This window comes from Setaria italica, chromosome VIII (genome assembly GCF_000263155.2).
Source record: "Setaria italica strain Yugu1 chromosome VIII, Setaria_italica_v2.0, whole genome shotgun sequence".
Taxonomy (NCBI): Eukaryota; Viridiplantae; Streptophyta; class Magnoliopsida; order Poales; family Poaceae; genus Setaria; species Setaria italica.
The window spans coordinates 10,789,573-10,808,554 of record NC_028457.1 but is presented as its reverse complement, the minus strand read 5'-3'; the positions used below and the strand labels follow the sequence as shown (position 1 = coordinate 10,808,554).

The 18,982-nt window shown below is 41.6% G+C and overlaps 2 protein-coding genes across 6 annotated transcripts; both read right to left on the bottom strand.

Annotated features, from left to right (window-relative positions):
• Positions 1-1,312: 1,312 nt before the first annotated feature.
• Positions 1,313-7,284, bottom strand: LOC101769158 (disease resistance protein RPM1). Of its 4 annotated transcripts, none has more exons than XM_004978990.4 (3): positions 7,072-7,284; positions 5,840-5,904; positions 1,313-4,338 (listed from the first exon to the last, which is right to left on the bottom strand). In XM_004978990.4, the coding sequence occupies exon 3, from the start codon at positions 4,331-4,333 to the stop codon at positions 1,601-1,603; it is 2,733 nt and encodes a 910-aa protein (XP_004979047.1). In that variant the 5' UTR covers positions 4,334-4,338; positions 5,840-5,904; positions 7,072-7,284; the 3' UTR covers positions 1,313-1,600. The 4 variants fall into 4 exon arrangements, with proteins under 4 accessions (XP_004979047.1, XP_004979048.1, XP_004979049.1 ...); XM_004978991.4 differs by having other exon boundaries at positions 1,313-4,335; XM_004978992.3 differs by lacking the exon at positions 7,072-7,284 and adding an exon at positions 6,071-6,279.
• Positions 7,285-8,239: 955 nt separating this feature from the next.
• On the bottom strand, positions 8,240-18,038 carry LOC101768751 (putative disease resistance RPP13-like protein 2). 2 transcript variants are annotated; one of them, XM_022829198.1, is made up of 9 exons: positions 17,726-18,038; positions 17,196-17,608; positions 14,719-16,680; positions 13,783-13,826; positions 12,501-12,631; positions 10,378-10,940; positions 10,119-10,286; positions 9,646-10,019; positions 8,240-8,473 (listed from the first exon to the last, which is right to left on the bottom strand). In XM_022829198.1, exons 1-9 carry the CDS (start codon positions 17,945-17,947, stop codon positions 8,391-8,393), a joined length of 3,960 nt encoding a protein of 1,319 aa, XP_022684933.1. In that variant the 5' UTR covers positions 17,948-18,038; the 3' UTR covers positions 8,240-8,390. The 2 variants fall into 2 exon arrangements, with proteins under 2 accessions (XP_022684933.1, XP_004979046.2); XM_004978989.3 differs by having other exon boundaries at positions 17,196-18,038.
• Positions 18,039-18,982: the final 944 nt, after the last annotated feature.

Genomic DNA, 18,982 nt, shown 5'->3' with positions numbered 1-18,982 from the left:
TTGAGTTATTTATTCGTAATATTCAATCTTTTTGTTCGTAGTGTATTATTATTTGTTCTGTCCTGTTTAATCTTTTGTTCAACGGAAATAATCATTCGTTCCAAGTCAACTCGTGTGTTCACAATAGTCAAAATTAATTATCCCGTGAAAGAGTCTTTATCCTAGTGGTTAGAGCACCTAGGTAGCATCTAGCAGATCTAGGTTGAACTCCCTGTGGGTGTAGGTGCGAGTTAAAAAGGTGTGCAATAAAAAAATTATATACAAGAATAATCTACGGCTTCCTACTAACTTCGGTAAAAAAAAATTAATTATCCCATATTAAAAATAATTGTTAAAATATCATCTAAATATAGTTAAGTGTGATCTTATTTTGAAGCTCCTGTCATAAGAAACACAATGGTGCAAATATTTATAATTTTTTTAGTTTCGAATTTGCATGTAAAAGGCCAAATGGGTGATGTCATCATTTTGTCCTTTTGCATTCATGTACTCTCTGTTTCAATAAACGGTATACTACGTGCATGCGGAACCCAACTAATTAAGGGAATGTTTGATTCCACGGACAAGTTTAGTCTTTATCCCATCAAATATTTAGATACTAATTAGGAGAACTAAACATGAGCTAATTATAAAATCATAGACTTAATAGATTCGTCTTGTGAATTAGCCTCCATCTATGCAATTGGTTTTGTAATTAGTCTATATTTAATACTTCTAATTAGTATCTAAACCTTTGACGTGACAGGGACTAAATTTTTAGTTCGTGAAAACCAAACATTCCCTAACATGTGGCCCATTACATGCTACTTGAGGTGATGATCGAAGATCTATCGCCTTCTGCAACATCTAACCGCACATGTATCCATTGCAATCCTTTAGGCGCGCTCTACCACTTCGCGCTGCGTGGGACAGGGCTCGTCTGCAGTTGCGGTTCTGCATTCTTGATGTGTGGTCCCGAACCCACGCGTATGAACTCAACTGCAGAGTGCAATACTTCATAGGATCCATGTCCTCTGCACGATATGTGAATGGTATCTCACCTATATAAGTCGGGAAGACCAGAGATTGCAAAATTTGGATTGAACACTCGCAGCTTGCTTGGCCAACAGATTGAGAGATATAGTAACTTCTTACTATATCTATCTGCCCCCTAAAGTTTAATGATAGCAATGATAGTCAAATTCTATTGGTCAGAATTGAGTATCTAAACATCTGTACGACGCACAAAAGAATTACCGAAAAAGGATAATGTAGTCAAATTTGACATGGGATGGTGTAGAAGCAACAGATTGAGAGATTTCCCAAAGCAACGGAGATGAAAAATATTGAATGCATTATTGACAAAAACAAGTTGAATTCATATGGCACTTGTTCTTACAATAAAATCAAGCAGAGAGCAACTGAATAGGCAGCACAAATATTCAGGCCAGCTTCCCAAGACATTGAACAAAAACATTTCACAATTATTAAGTTGTGCTACTGTCACCATTAATATGATTCAGATTGAAGTGTGGAGCACTGCCGACGATGTGAATGACTGAGTAACAATATGTTGGAGATGGTTGCAAGTACTACATGCATAGAAGAATAGTAATGCAGCCTAAACACGAATCTCTACAACATGCTGCATCTTGTGGTGCATCCCACTCTTGTTCCACTGAGTTAGAAAGCCCCTGTGCAGGTTCACCAGCCAGAGCTTCTTCAGGGAGTGAAGCGATTCGATGCCATGAGGGACCTGATCCAGATCCACCAGTGACACAATGTACAGGCCTTCAATACATGGGAGGGCACCTTTTCCTATCACCAGCTGGTTGACATTAGGCATTTGCCTTAAGACAAGCATCTTCAGGTTGGGAAATGATCCTTCAGGAAGAACTAAAGTCTTTGCACTATGAATGTTGTTAAGTCTCAGATTTGTGAGGTTTGGCAAGTGTGGAGCGAGCATCTCCAATGGATCTTCCCCAAGTTGACACCAGCTTAGAGCTAAATACCTGAGATGTCTCCCGTGGCCTCGAAATATCGGGCACTGCAGGGTTCCCTTAGCCCATTGCCCTCTGATAATCAACCTATGAAGTTCTGTCGACTTAGGTTTGAGAGCCTCAAAGCAAAGTGCCTCATTTTCATCCTTTGCAGAAAGAAGCAAGCTGGAAAGGAGTGGCATATTTGATAGGGAGGCAAAAATATTTGCACAATCAGCAGCACTAATGTTGTCAATCCACACAGTCCTTAGCTGCAACAGTTTCTTCAGCTGTTCAGCCAAGTCCTTGGTGGCTTCCACAGTCTCAAGAGTCTGAAGTTCTACCAAGTTCGACAGATCTTTAGGTGCTTGCATTCCAATAAAGTACCGGAATGCTGTCTGCTTCTCATCAGCATATCTGTCAGCTAAAAGGTGCCGTAGCTTCTTAACCTTAGAGATCCCTCGTGGCAGTTTCTCTATTTTTGTTTGTTTGATGTCTAGAGTCTGGAGGTTCAAGAGCTTCTCAACAGAATCAGGGAGTGATCTGACCTTGGTACGGCGCAGGCCAATGTAACGTAGGTTGAACAGAGCTCCTATAGATGCTGGCACTTCAGTAATTTCAGAATCTTGTAGCTCAAGAACAGTTAGGTAGCTGGATTGAGTCAAAATTGACAATAACGTGTCTGGGGAGGATGAAATAGTTCCAAGTGACACTAGAGTTCGAAGACGTGGAAGTTTAACTTTTAGTGATGTATTATCTTTCCATCCATAAGATGATAGGCGTCGAACATCCTTATCCTTATCCATAAGTATCATTGCTCTATAGTCATTTGCAGTGCCAAACCTCTCCTCTTTTGCAACAGCAAGGGCAAGATCTCGCACGATATCATGCATTGTACAAGTACTCACCCTTCCCTGCTCATCAGTTTCCACTATTACCAGCATATTGCGGTGGATTAGTTCCGTGAGGTTTCCCTCAGCCACCTCCTCCGATGTGTTGTTTTCTTTGCTAACCACAAAGCCTTCTGCAACCCAAAGCCTCACAAGGCTCTCACGTGAGATAGGGTAATCTTCAGGGAAGAGGCTGCAGTACAAGAAGCAATTTCTGAGGTCTCCAGATAGATCATGGTAGCTCAGGTTTAAAATTGCTCGGACATGATCATTGTTTGATAGCTCACTTCGAAGCTGATTGTACATTTGATTCCAAATGTAATATGTCCGTGGCCTCGAAGATAATAGGCTAGCTATCGATACAATTGCTAGTGGCAAGCCCTGGCACCTATCTACTATAGAAGTAGCAACCTTCACAAGATCAGTGGGGCATGTGTGGTCCTTCTTGTTATAGAATGTTCTCCTGCAGAAGAGATCAAATGCATGAGTGTTGCTCAGAGGCTGGAGATCAAGGCGACGTGTTGGGTCAGCAAGAGCAGCCACATGATTCTTCCTTGTTGTGATGATGATGCGACTTGCCTGGAGATTTTGGAATGAATCAGACATTTGGAGGTACACCTCCTGATCCCAGACATCATCCAATACAATTAAACATTTCCTATTTTTGAGCCTTTGCTTTATGTTTTCTTTCAAATCATACACGTCCAATTTGTCAATATTAGGTGACACCTGCTGTTCACCACCAAGCTTCATGAGTAACTTCCTAAGCAGAGCATCCATAGTGTAGGTCTGGGACACAACCATCCATGCAGAAGCAGGAAAGTTGATTTTTTCACGTTCATAAACATTTGTAACAAGGGTAGTTTTTCCAAGTCCGCCCATACCTGATATAGTTATCACCGTGCTGTCAAGCTCATCAGAATACAGCCATTCTGTGAGTGTTTTCCTGTTATCTTCAATCCCCACAAGATCTTCATCTCTGACGAGTAGGGGGAAGCTGTCTTGGGACCGTTGTCTTTCCATCTCCATAAACTGGTCAGGAGCAAGCTGTGAATGATGCAACCACTCCTTTTTAAGTTCTATAACATTCTGGATCTCCTTCTCGATCTTGACCACCTCCTCTGCTATTTGACTAAAAACTAAGACATAATGTGATCCCTTAATGAAATACTTCTTCAGGAACCATTCTTCCTCCATTTGAAGTGTGTGATATGAGTACTTGTCCATTACATCCTCAACACGGTAGGCCAGCTTTCGGACTTCCCCAATCCAACCCCTGACAACTTCATCAGTTAGGTATACCGTACCAATCTTTCGTATAACACTGTTCATGGCTGACAGTTGCATCCTTATTTGCTCGATCTTGGCTTCCAGGTCCCTCAAATTATTAACCTTTTCACATAGTTTGGCCAGCATGGCCTTGGCAGTTTCATCTGCTAAAACACTACCAATCTTTGCGAGAGCAAGGAGCACAGCTTCTGCCATCTCTGCTGAAAAAGTGAAACCATTCACGTTACAACATATAAAGAAAACATTCGTTGAGATGTAAGTTAACTTGAAAGTCCAGGCAGCATTTTTCTTGAATGGTGCCATTTATAATTGCTAGTTTTCTCTAATAATTTATGGTTTCTTTGATATTCAATTTTAATAGTTAGTGTGTGAATGTGTAGCTTGTTCCCTTTCTTTGTTTTACAAAAACTCAAGGAATGGTGATGCTGAAAAGAATCATATCAATCAACAAAGTAGAGTGTCAGTACAGCAGAAACTGTATAACCAAACTTCATCATCTTGAGATCTAACAGGCAATATTAAGTACGAGTACCTAATGCAATTATCTAATGCGGCCTCTTTCACTGAGTGGCTAATGTAATTTTTACTGAAAATCAAAACAGACAAATTAACAAATTAAGGAAGATACGAGGGGTTTAGCTAACAGCCATAATATCACTAAAAAAATTGTATCACATAAAATGTTCAGGTCAAAATATCTTTGAGAGAAATGAAATAACAGTCAGGCACGCGTTAAAAAGATGGACGAAACTATCACCGTATCTCCTGAATTCTCTAATCCAGGTTTTGCTACTTTTGTGGCATCATATAGGGCATATATCTTCGTACCCAATTGTCACACCTGGTTACACCAATCCAATCAGGATAGCGTAACTTGCAAGCTCAAAGCTTATTCAAACACAGTGCCAAGTTGACTAACAAAGTGTAGTGCCCAGTCATAAAGTCAATGGATTGTTAGCATCTCTTTAAACATGGGAAATATATGTGCAAAACAGTTTGGTGGAATTGTCAATGAAGTGAAACTGTTAACTAAACAGGAAAAGTAGCTATGATATCGGGAAATGCATGGATCAGTGGCAATCATGTGATACACTCTGCATCATTACGTAAGTCATTTTTTTATTTTTCCTAATCCAATGCAGGAGTTCATCTATAGTTTTTATTACAAATAACCAGTAGAAATGAAACTATATTCAATAAATTTAAATGTGAAGCAAGCACTGAATGCAGACCACACAACTTGCTCCACACTGCAATGAGAGCAGAACTGCATCTTAATGTCACAATAGTTGGTAGGCAGTTTCTCTTTTAAATGAAATAACATTTATTTTCTGAAACTTCACTCTTGATTCTACCATAAAGGGTTCCTCTAGATGCCGCCTAGGCCAGTCTAATTGCACAGGCGTTGGCCGACTTCAACTATCGCATAGGGAAACACTAAAATCAAAATCCTTTTATTTGATACAAGATGTGACTAAAGACACGCGATTCATCCCACGGAGGGAAGATTCAAGTGAACAATAATATCAACAGGCATTAAGAAATGAACTATCGTCAGTCAATAGGCATGTATAAACACTTGGAACACGGCTGCAACTGCCCAAGAAATCCATCCGGTAAACAAGGCACGAAGCTAGGATCTGAAGGTTCAATTCAATTACTGTCGTAAATGTAGATGCGTAGAATAGATCTAGAGCTCACCTGCTGGAGACTCCCTGGCGGACTACGAAGGGGCCTTCAGTCCGGGCACTCAGGTCAGCAAAACTCTGCAGCATCAAGTAAGGACGGATGAAAATGCAACCGAGGAAGCATGAAGATTGAAGACGGAGTGATTACAGAAGAGATTGTAGCCAATAAAGAAAACAAAGGGGCAAGAATCGGATGAAATCTAATTAGCCGGGATCCATTTCAGGGTCTGTTACAGTAACTAACTGGCCATCCCTGCGCATCCCGCAGGCGCGCCACGGGAGTGCAGGCTGCCCATCTCTACCAGCTCGCCGCCGGCATGAGGCTGGCCTCTCGACCGCGGGGTGCAGTATCGCCTGCGGCGCAACGCGCAAGAGATGTCCGTTCGAGGGGGAAGAGGAAGGGTCGGCATTGTGGGCTCATCGGGGAGGTGAGCACGGCCCAGCCCAGTCCAGATGAAAGCCCGAAAAACTAATCAGTGAAAGTTACTATCGTTCCACTCCAGAAATTGTTGGTTTTCCTCTCTGACTACAATACCTAGTTAGAAGGGATTTCGAGTTGGAGCTCGAACTCTACCAAATTAACATGCACACACCTTAGGTGGATATAATTTTGAGGTATAAATGTACAAGAAATCTCCAATGATTTGTAGAGCTAGAACCGTATGTACATAGGAAATGTGTTTGGGTTAAACATTTCTTTTTCATAGGGGCTTTCTTTGCGCTTTCAGACTTAATAAAATCTCACGCCAACACGATCACGTAAGAAAGGCGGTAGAACACTTGGAACCATGCACAAGGGTAGAGAGGGATCACAGGGCCAAGAAAAACAAATCTCGCGTGGATCTCTGATTTTGTAATTGCAAGTTAACTAGCTTCTACTAACTAGCGTGAAATGCAAATCGAATCGGTCGAACCATGATTCCTTCTTCTAAGATATGGTAACAAACGTCAAAAAAATAATCATCTTCTCCAGCAGATGAAGAAAGGAAATATGGTCAGGGGGGAAACATCACTTGGGTTCATGGATATACGCGCAGAGGCTGTGGTAGCCTCTAAGGGCACAGACAGGGCTTTCAGAGGGGAGTCTAGCTCTGATCGAACACACCTCAGATCAGACAGAGCAGCATGGCAACCTGATTCGGCTGGGGGAATCGATCCAAAACGGTTTCCGCTCGAAAGAAGAACAATCTGATCGAAACGCGGCTCATGTTTGCGAGCTAAAACAAGGAAGAAACATGCACGCACCTGCTTGCAGCAATGGAGGTTGAGCCCGCTGGAGAGAGGGTGACGGTAGGTAGATTGGAGACCTTGACCTGGATGATGTGGGAGGGAGGAGATGCAAATATGCAATGCCAATAATGGGCCAGCTATGCTGGTGGATGGATCATGGATGGCTCCTTCCTGCGTTATGCCTTTATTATTATTACTATTTATTCCTCTTTGTTTTTCTGGGTCTGGTCGTGCTTCGTTGTCGCTTCCAACCTCATAAAAAAGATTCTGGAATTGGAGTCCGAAGACTTGGCAAAGTCGTCGGCTGTCTGCAGGCGGCTGCAGCAACAAACAGTAGGCCAGGAGGGGGCCAGCCACACGTTCTGCGGGCGCTGTTTCCGATGCTTGCAGTTGGACGACTCATCATCACAAGTGGGCAGGCACGCGGGGCGGCAGGGGCCAGCTAGCCAAGTAGCCATACTTTTCAGTGCTAGGGCTGAAGGAAGATGGATTAGCATCTGACGGATGAGGTTGCCTACACAAATCTCGAACAATGGAATCCGAATAAGAAAAAAAAATACAAAGTTATATAGGATTGCTGGTTCGCAGGCTGGCCAAGTGATCACTAGAGTGTCAAACCCACAGCGGGCTTAAGCCCAATCGTAGTTAACTAGTCAATGTACTAGCTGAACTATGTCTACCGAAGGAGAGGGCAACAAATTTGTAACTGAATTCATCTTCATTCCCAAACAATCATTCCTCCGCCCTCTACGTGCTCTTCCTACATCCACAGACTAAAAAGGAGCAGGAACAGGGAACACAATTGTCAAAGGGCGGCAGCTACATATAGGAGCTCCTTAACGCCAAGTATTAGCAGACATCTGGGAGCTTTGCGCCGCCTTCTGTGAGTTCAACAAGCCATTCTGATTTGACCGAGGCAAGCTTTGTTCGGCGACATTGGGGCTAAAAGTATCCCGAATGCACCGCAGACAGCCAGACGCACTCGGCTCATCTACTGACGCTTTGATCACTCTTCAAGGTGAGTTGTTAATTCCCCAAATGCCATTTTTTAGATAATGGAAGAAAATTCTGGCTTCAACCTCCTCAAAGATTCCCTAAATGCCTAATCAACTGATCACATTTGATCTAGACATTTGAGAATATACTGCGATTTTGGAGCAGGGGAATATGCACACGCGCAATCTGAAAACATTTGAGGTACATAAATTCTACTTTAAGATGAGATCAACAGAGGCAAAAGTACTCCGATGATACAGTGTACATTGTTGCCAGTAAGAGAGAAATTTAACGAAGGATCTCAATTAGTTCTGAAGAAAATTAGTGCCGTCTACAGATCATACAGCAGGTTTGACTTCATCTTGGACATCGATTTCTCTTTGGAAAGACCATGTTTCATGGACGCTAGGAAGGGGGGGACCTGAAATTTCATATAGCATGTTAAATTAGCACCGCAGGGAAATAGAATAAACTCTAGATTCTACCGATATAAGGGTATTTGAGATAAAATTTTATTTGGTTGTTCTCAAGGATCCCCATGGCAATAGGCTGACAGGTGAGTCCACTCCCTCCCTCCGTTCCTTCGCGCTCGCCCCCCCTTCAATCCGCTGACCGCAAGCGGTGCCGTGAGGGGAGCCGCTGCCTGCGCTCCGCGCCGCACCGCCGACTCTGAACACCCATGACTCTGGCGCAGAGGACCGCCGACTGGCCGGCGTTGGTGTAGGTTTGAAAATCGATCATTCAGCACACCGGCGACGGGTACGGCGAGGAGGACAGCTGGCTTGTGCTGGATCATAAGATGATTCGCGGATGATGGCTCACTGGTGCTACCATCGAGAGGTGAGGAAGTCTGAATCATGTGCTTTATTTTGCAATAGCGGCTGGCTCGCTTAGTGCAACGGATGTTCTGTATTGCATTCAGATTCAGAAAAAAAAAGTGTCCTTGTTTTACCTGTTGTTTCCTGAATGAAATCTGGACATTTGAACATGATAAAAGGGAGTGACGTTCCTAAATTTTAGTGAGACTGTATGCATTTTTTTGTGCTGGCTGTTTGCTTAATGAGTTGATTGTAAGGACAGATGGTAATGCAATCGTGTTGTATAGGAGCACACATCTAGAACCGTACCTCATAGAGCGAGTAAGGTATTAGGCTTATTCATCCCATTCAGGAACATGTGGTAGCACGAAAAAGGGTGCTCAAACCAACATCAACAATGGACGGTCCTTAATCGACTCAAGCGGTCTGTCACTGAGACTCCATTCTCGTGACCGTACACACCGCTCAAATCTCGTATCCAATTAACCATCATGTTCGTTTATTCAACAACATTAGAGAGTCATATTAGAATCGGTGTTGATTAACCTATAATCATTTTCCTTACCAAAGTGATCATTCTATGTCTAAGCATGGCTAAATAATTAACAAGATCAATTCATTATTACCCATACTACTCGAGCGACAAGGTATATGATAACAAAGCAAGGAATATGTTCTAATAATGTAATAAGATAGATAACCCACATGCATCCTATAGCTATACATAGTAACAAATTCATTTAGAAAAGTAGGATAAGTAAGCATAGCTACTTGCCTTGATTTTCCTCATGTTCGAGAATGGACGGTGAGCACCGAGAAAGCGCATCCTCTTTGGGCTCCTCCTTGGCCAAGGCGCGTGGAGTTAGCTCAAGTTCGACGCCGTCGGGCGTGGATGCCACGAAGCTGCCACCCACGGTGCCCTGCCCCGACGCGCTGCCGCTCACGCCCTTCCAGCCCTGGCCCCCGAATCCATGGGCATGTTGTTGTTGTCCAGCGCCGCTGCTCTGATTTGCCATAGCCGGCGGTGGATATAGCGGGCCGTGGTTGTGCTTGCCCTTGTACGTGGTGATCACGGTGCTCGGGTCGCGGGACGAGCGCTCCACGTGCTTGCGCACCGAGCAGCCCGCCATCAGGCACTTGTAGTAGCTCCTGTGGTCACCATGCAACATTTACGATAAGTGCAACTTTATGCAAGCTTTCCAGCTTCCAGGGGGGCTAAAAGAATGCACTCTTTTTGGGGTGTTTTACCTCGGATATGGGTTCTCCTTAACCATCTTCTTCCCGTACTTCCTCCAGCGGAAGCCATCATCGAGGATGTCGATGGCGCTCCTGGTTACCAAAGCGACTCTCGGCTCGTGCACCATCGTCGTCCGGCTGCCGGACATTGAGATCCCCTCGCCCTCATTGTCTTTTCTCCTGCGAAGGGATAAACAGTGTATTAATTATTCAAGCTAGGTATCGGAACTTTTCCCATATACTCTTATCAATTTGTGACCAAAGCACTCACAATCTCTTGAAATCTTCCTCGTGCTCGTCAAACTCGGAGTTTCCGGCCCGCGACGAGCTCACCCCAACCTCGTCGTTCCTGCCCGACATTCCGCCAAACTTTCCCTCGAACGCCTCGCTGCCGCCGCTCTGCATCGGCTGCGCAGCCATGCTAGATCCTCCCCTGCTTGTGTTCTGTGGCTTGTCATGGTTGTGCGTGCCATTGTACACGATCTCTATGATCTGGCCGTCCAGCGCCGACCTCTCCACCCTCTTCTTGGTGGGACAGTTAGGGAAGGTGCACCTGTAGTAGCTTCTCGGGTGCTCACGGATCCCCTTCACCAGCTTCTGCCCGTACTTGCGCCAGCTGTAGCCGTCGTCCGATGACCGGCACTCCGATAGCGTGTTGCTCCCAACAACATGATGCGGTGCTATCGCCGTCGTCACGTCCGACGAGGTCATCTGGAACGGCACGCTGAAGGCTGCCGTGTTGCCGTCCGATGGCTGCTCCTGACATCCGTAGCCTGGAGGAATCGGTTGCGGGAGGGTCGTTGATGTCGCGGCCTTTTCGCCCACAGGCGCCATCTGCAACGACAAGTCAAAAATGGTGCATAAATTTCCTTCTGTTAGGATAGAATGTGACTTCTAGTTAACTATTCACTCCATTACTATCTATCTAGATATACACTATGTTAAGATATATAGTAAAAGTTATAAATTTAAATATGCCGAAACGATCTATAATTTATAATTTAGGACAGGGGAGTACTTCACTTAACCTTTCACTACTAGATCTGCCACCATTTTTGTTGACGGTTAAAAACCATCGGACACCTTTGCTTCCTCTCGGGAAATGTAGTGGCCGACGGCTTTCCCTCGCGAATTGCTCGTCAAATTAAGTTCGCCGAGAAACACAGTAGTGCCTGAGGCACTACCGTCACCATATCTATAGTAGTGTTTAGCGTATCTTTGACGTCCCATTACTATTTGCTGTTTCTCGCATTTGTTATTATAGGGTGTTGATAGTGAATGGCAATGGTCAAATATCTTGTTCATAGAAATTTGGCGTCTCCTGTGGGATCCAGATTAAGCTGTCTGACGATACAAAATGAATATGAAATTTTATCAGATAGGTCCTAAGTTTGAATCCTATATACCTCTAGCGAAAAGATGCGTGACTTGTGATGCACGGCCGGGTATAGGTGCTTGACAAATCTTAACTTTTTTCTTTTTTTTTTTGCTGAAATACATTTTTAGACTTGGTTGTTTTAAGACAATCACTTGTAGAAACGATTTCCAAAGACCGTTGTTTGCGCACTTGTACATGCAGTTGGTTAAATGCCTATTTAAGCCTCGTGTAAAGATGGTTTATCCTTAATACTGAAAAGCTCTTACTCAGACCATACCTACATGCCTATCTATGCTGGCCCCTGATATACCAACCAAGGCAACCATCATCGATACCTCACCGGTATATGGATACTTATTGCGCAAAAAAAAAATTGTGTAACCATATGGGGAACGACCGTGAGGATGCACATCCCTAAAGATAATCTAAAATTAGCGGTGCTCAATTGGTTTTAACATTTCAAACATGAGAAATTTTTTAGTGCTTGAAAAAGAACGAGAGCCGTCTATCCAGCGAAATCGAATGGTGGAAACAAAGGAAGTACCATGAAATACCTAAAGAGAAGTACTAAGAGTACCAATTTGGTATGACCAAGTATCAAAAATAGTGAGAAATTACTATGATGCCCTTTTAATTATGTGTAAATCTATTTAATTTTTTTGGTAAAAAGGGTAAGAAAGGAAAGTACCTGAAATACCAGTGGTCCTTGCAGGTACCTTTCTTATTTTGTTTAAAAAAGAATTAAATAGATTTACACATAATTAAAATGACATCATAGTAATTTCTCACTATTTTTGTACTTGCTCTCACAAAATTGGTACTTCTCTTTAGGTACTTCACGGTACTTTCTTTGTTTTCACCGTTCGAGTTCGCCGGATGGATGGTTCTCATTTTTTTCAAGCACTCTAAAATTTCTCATTAAATAAATGGCTAGATGTTTTTATTTTTATCAGATTAATGTGAAAATTTCCTTGGAGTCTATGACTACACTATTCAGTATGGATTTAAGGATATACCTGATATTTCGGTAACAATACTATATTATCCGTTGAACTTGCATTGTTGAATGGCAACAATTCTTGAACAGTATCTACCTCGTGTACCTCATTGATGCCATCAGATATCGACGAACAATTGAGTGTCTCGTCTGGAAAAACAAAAAAATAATTAGATATTCAATTTTCTTTTATTGGAAGGAGCATTATTAGCTTTTCCTTGCTTAAAAGTTAATTTTTATAACTATGTAAACATAAAATAGTTGAGTTCATATGGTTTCATTCTTTAATACATTGTGTACAATACTATTCTACACTTGATAGTCTTTTTTGATTGAAGTCAGTAGGGGAAGTGCAACCTACTTTTTATAATTTTTTATTTTAAATCTGTTTAATTTGTTCCTACAGGAAGTTGAACCCAGACCTGCTAAATATTACTCAGGTGGTCTAACCACTTCACTAGAGGCCCTTTCACCTACACTTAATGGTTACTAAGAAAGACACGGTAATTCATGGTGGGACACTTTTTACTAATCTCAAATACAGTAACTCGTAATTGTGTATCTCCCATTATATATAAAATATATTTTAGGTTTCTAACCAAAGTAAAATGTCCCAGTTGTGAAACAGAACCTTTATGTGAAATTAGATTACAATACCACTATTTTAATTGTGGGCAAACCGATGTTCAAGGTATTCAAGGTTCGCAGTTATAATATATTGAAAACAAAAGTGACAAACATGAGACTTATAAGCAATTTCTTATGTCCAAGTTATTTAACTTTTGTAATAATTACTGTTTTTCTTAAAAAGAAAACAGAGAAATTCCCTCGTTAATTAGTTTGTAAGTGGCGGATGGTTTTGTTATCCTTAACAAATTTCCTTAAGTTGCATAGGCCGGGGTATTTAATTTTATGTTGGGCCAGGGAAAACAAATTAGCAACAAAAAAACACTGATAATTCTTGACAAACGAACGACACCATTGGACATCTAGTAAATAAGACTTAATAATCAAATCCCCGATCTAGATTACAAAACCTTTTGACATTTTGAGGGGAATTGTAAAAAAGGACCGCAAATAAAAATGACCATTGAAAAATTCATCAGGATTCTTGACATTCTGTGGGAAGTTGAAAACGAAAACCAAAGGTAGAAGAAAACCACAGTTGTGAGTTTATTTACCATTTTTAAATATATATCTTCTTAATACTTTTGCACATAATCATTAATAATCTGGTACGTCAAATGTATTTTCCAATGAAAAATAACAAAAAGTTCGTAAGTTGAATGAAATTTTATTACCTGAACCAGAACAGCTTTCTGGAGTATCAGCAAATTGGGGAATCCTGACAACAACAACGTCCACTATGTTAGAACAAGAAGAGACAACAGATTACGAAACAAATAAATATATCACACAGTAGCTTAAGTATTCATATTATAGAAGTATACTTATTTCGGTAGTGCTATATTATAATTCTGTATATACATTGGATGTGTCACATATACACATCACATATATATTTAGCCACAGACATTAGAATTGATGGTAACTTTAATCAAAATTTCTAACATACCAACTAGAATTATATGACCAAACAATAACAAACATTGGTTTACTCCTGCTATTACTTGAGCTAATCTGCTTTTTTTCCGAACAACGTAGGAGACGGCTTGTTATTTCATTAAGATAGAGAAAAATATACATTGGGACCGGATATGGTCCAACCCGAGTACAGATCTCACACCACACATATCACAAGAACTAGATTGCATGCGCGCCACGAAAACTTTATAATCGTGACTAAAAAACTAAAAGATTAATGGTTAAAAATAGAAAGCATGAAAAAAAATGAAATAATGAATGGAGTAGTTGGTCTATTTTTATAGTTTATCTTAAAAGAAGTGATTCATATTGCGTTGGGAGTAAAGCAGTAGCGGAACAAACTATTATCAGATTTGTTAAGAAAACTGGTTTCCCGCACACATATCGGCAAATAGGTGGAACTCAAGAACCGGCACCATGATTAAAGCCAATGGATTAAACATGATCAAGCAAGGTATTAAATATCAATTGCATCTTGCCATCCCTGATTTTGATTTTTTGAACTCTCAGTCAAAAGTCTGGAATTTGAAAGCAGGATGGGCAAACCACCAAGCCACTGCACAATCAATGAAAGTAGCGGGCAACAGAATATTGTAATGGTCCAATGAAAATTCAAGAAGAAAGCCCCATACTCTTGGTCGACGGAATGGACAATTCGTAGGTTGAAGCTTATAAGTCTTGAATGCTTGCTAATGGCATCCTTGAACACAGACTCTGCACCCACTCTATCCGATTCCTCTGCACCTGGTGCTGCCCCAATTCGGCCAGTGACCTCTTGGAGGTTTAACAAGTGTTCAATGCCAGCAAGCATATTGCCATTTTGCTCTCCACTGTGCGCATTGAATTCGAGCTTCAGACTCTGAAGACCAGGCATTGCATCTGCCTGAAAAGCAAGGCGCATAATAGCACATCTTAATTTGAAACACTTTAGAACTGGAAATGCTGCACGGTTGACGACAATGAGTTCTCCAGTTGGTTGTCTGACATACAAAGAGAGAATTGTGAGTTCCTGTAGTCTGCCGATGCTGTAAATATCACTTCCCGTCAATTCCCCAAGAACAATTTTCAAAATCCGTAGCTTTTGGAGCTGTCCCATACATAAGGGCAGTCTTGAAAAGATACAAATGGGTGGTAACAACTCAAGTCTCCCAAGAGAAATGGGCAGAGAAGATACAATGCCTGAGCAACACAAGTTAATGCTCGTGCAAGAAGCAGAAGGAGCAAGAATCATAGTTTTTAGGTTGCCAAGTTTCTCAAGGCAAGATATCAGAGCTATCAAGTTGCTCTTTAGATGATGCTCACGCGATGCTGTAGTGCAGGTAAGCCGAAGATCGCGCAGGTTAGTCATCTCATTAAGGCTCCATACAATGCCATTGGAGATTCTGCTAAGGTCAAAACATTGAAGTGTACGAAGAGATCTCATGTGTCCAATACCTTCAGGCACATTTATCACATCGTGGAGACATAGATGCAACAATCTCGGGAGAACAAAAGCATCTGATGGGAATGTCGTTACTCTTGCATACATTTCGAGTGTTTCCAAACATAGAAGTTCCTGCATACTAGCTGGTAGTTTTACTGTCATATCTGTTCTAATCCGCAAGTACCTCAGCTGAAACAATTTATTGATTCCAATGATGTCTAACTCTTCTTTGTCACCCCAAAATTCAAGGATTAGAACTCGAAGTAGCTTAAACTCCATAATTGAAGGCAGACAGTTGACAAGCCCATAGAAGGTGAGAGATCGTAGTTCTGATAGTGCGATGCCATCGGGTTTCGTTGCATACTTTGCACTGCTGAAAGTGAGTGACAGGCGACGAACCTTCGCAGAAAGCTTTGTAATGGCTTCAGAGTAGTCTATAACAGTAGCAAAATTCTCCTCCATTGACTTGCACCTAATAACTTCAAATACTGTGGAGTGCACTGTATAGAAGATATCCTCATCTGAGAAACCTATACAGTTTGGCAGAATGAGTCCCCTGCAGACAAGCTCATCAAAATAAAACTCTGCAACTTCGCCTGTATCTTTTCCTTCTACTGCACTGATAAAACCTTCGGCCATCCATTGCTTCACCAAATCGGTCTTCAAGAATGTGTACCCCTCAGGGTACATACTAAGATATAGTAGGCATGTCTTCAAATGGTCCGAAAGACTATTGTAGCTCATCCCTACTATTTCGCTGAGCATGCCTTCTGAAGTAAGATTCTTTCTTATAAAGCTAGATAAGCATTCATTGACATGCAGCCATAGCTCTGAGTTGTCCGATTGGCTTACTAGAATACTAGCTATGCAAATTGTTGCTAGTGGCAGACCACCACATTTTTCAATAATTTTTTCTGAAACATCCTTAAGTTGTTCAGTGCATTCATGCTTGGAGCCGAACAATCTATTGAGGAACAATTCTCTTGAATTATTTCTACTTAGTGGCTCCATCTTAAAAATACAATCAGATTGATAATCAGAACACTCGAGAGCTACCTCCTCAAAGTCAGTCGTTATTAATATTCTACTACAATCAATACCCTCTGGAAAAGCACCATTAACAATATCCCAAGAAATTGTTTCCCATAATCCATCAATTATAATAAAATACCTGCCAGATAATTTAAGATGTTAGAAATATGTTGTGCCAGGACAATTGATAATTCAAATTAGAAATTATGACTTTGAAGGAATATTGGCTCACAATCTATTTGGTCTCACAATCTCTGAAAGACTCACTTCAATCTATTTGGTCTCACAATCTTTGCATGCAATGGAGTTTGTAAGCTCCAAAATATTGGTATTTACTTTATCAAACTTTAAAAGATTCAACTACAAGCCCAAGTGCCTTCGAAGAAGCAAAAATTTTTTGTTGTCTGTAGTAATATCTGTCTTTGTTAATAAACATATTTCCCTTTCAATATAAAAGTTTTCAAATTTCCCATTTTTGCTACTCATAAATAGAAAGCTGAACTTGAGATTATATACATATGGAAAACGACTAGTACATCTAGATTTTTAGTAAATTCAGTGACCCTCAATCAATTGCATCACACAGATTGTCCGAAAGGGTTACTACTTGCTTTTGGATATATAGGATGGAGCACTAGGGTGTAACATATATACCTCTTCTGTTGCAGATGTTTTCTTATGTAATCAATAAGCTCTTGCACGGGGAGACCATGAGGAGGTTGTTGATGGCGCTGGATCTGCGAGATGATGCTCCGGAGAAGCCTCCTTGTATCAGGCGTCTTTGAGGCTCGCACAAAAGCTCGACACTTGAATTGTCCTCTCATTTGACGGTACACTTCTTTGGCAAGTGTAGTCTTACCAACACCCACAGGTCCAAGTACAGATATTACTTTCATCAACTTTTCTGCTTCGTTGCTAAGCAAATTGATAAGATTGGCCCTCGAATCACCAATACCAACGAGGTCCATGGTTGGAACCCAAACTTGCCTGTTGACGACCCTAAAGGTAGGATTGGATGCCCAACGCCCAAGATCATACCTGTGGTATCGTTTGCGGGCGTCGCTTGCCTGCTTCATTAGAGTATTAAATTCTTCGACATCAAATCGGTTCTCCTCGCCAGTATTGGAAGGGGGGTGCATCATCTTGTCAATGCAATCCTCGATGTCATAAGACAGTTCACGCACCTGGTTCATCCAGAGTTTGGCCATGGTCTTGGGAGCTTCCACCCTTGAAAGATCCATAAGCAAGGTATGTATTTCTTCTAGATCTTGTTTGAGGAGCTCGAGCTTGTCCTGTGGCTTCAATGGCTCTGGCAGCTGATCCCCGGGAGAGACCAACAAAGAACGAAGCTTCCCAAGAAGGGAGCCCATGGCGCCCAGAGAAGAACTGAACATCTGAACCTCCATGTTTCATGGGGAGGAAACCAAGGCATCGAGAGGCGGCGTAATTATCTAATCCACACCATCTAGCCTTGGATTGACACCACAGATGCAAATCTGAGAGAGGACTCGTTGAAAAATATCTCTGAGAGGAAAGGAAAACTAGGCCCTTGTTTAGTTTACCCTCAACTCCCAACTTTAGCACTATGCAAAAAGAAGATTCCCCATCACATCAAACTTGCGGTACATGCATGGAGTACTAAATGTAGACGAAATTAAAAACTAATTGCACAGTTTTGTTGTACTTTACGAGACGAATCTTTTGAGCCTAATTAGTCAATGTTTGGACAATAATTCACAAATACAAACGAAACGCTACAGTGTGCTACAGTGCTGTAACAGTAATTTGTCACCTCCAAACTTTAGCAACTAAACAAGGCTTGGGGAATTAGAAACAAAAGTGGCTCTGCTTACAGAGTTCTGTGGTTGAAGGGTGTTTGGCTCAGGTTGCTGGATGATGAAGAAGAAAGAATGAGATAAGGAGAGAGTAGGGAGGCGCCGGGTTGGGCCCAATTTCGATGACGTAGTCTGTTTTGAAATATTGAGGCTAGTTATTAGCGATCTGCTATAGGTTGATATGTTTTTAGGGGAAAAAACTTTTTGGAAGAATCCCAATACGTAATTTTGGGGAAGAATTTTTTGGGAAACTCTTGGAGTTACTCTCACAGGTATTGCTAAGGCCTTGTTTAGTTGTCAAAATTGGGAGTGCCAAAATTACTGTGCTGGCACTGTAGCGCACTGTAGCGTTTCGTTTGTATTTGTGAATTATTGTCCAAACATTGACTAATTAGGCTCAAAAGATTCGTCTCGCAAAGTACAATAAAACTGTGCAATTAGTTTTTAATTTCATCTACATTTAGTACTCCATGCATGTACCGCAAGTTTGATGTGATGGGAAATCTTCTTTTTGCGTAGTGTCAAAGTAGAGAGTTGGGAGTGAAGTAAACAAGGGCTAAGTCTGATGCTTGTGTACAAAATTTGTGCCAAAAACTGCGCTTTGTT

Bases quoted from the DNA above. Each gene is read 5' to 3' on its own strand.
- LOC101769158 (XM_004978990.4), bottom strand. From the start codon at position 4,333: ATGGCAGAAGCTGTGCTCCTTGCTCTCGCAAAGATTGGTAGTGTTTTA.
- LOC101768751 (XM_004978989.3), bottom strand. From the start codon at position 17,947: ATGGAGGTTCAGATGTTCAGTTCTTCTCTGGGCGCCATGGGCTCCCTT. The intron at 16,681-17,195 runs GTATATATGTTA...ATTATCTGGCAG, and splicing joins AAACATCTGCAACAGAAGAG to GTATTTTATTATAATTGATG. The intron at 10,020-10,118 runs GTAAAACACCCC...TGGTGACCACAG, and splicing joins AAGGAGAACCCATATCCGAG to GAGCTACTACAAGTGCCTGA.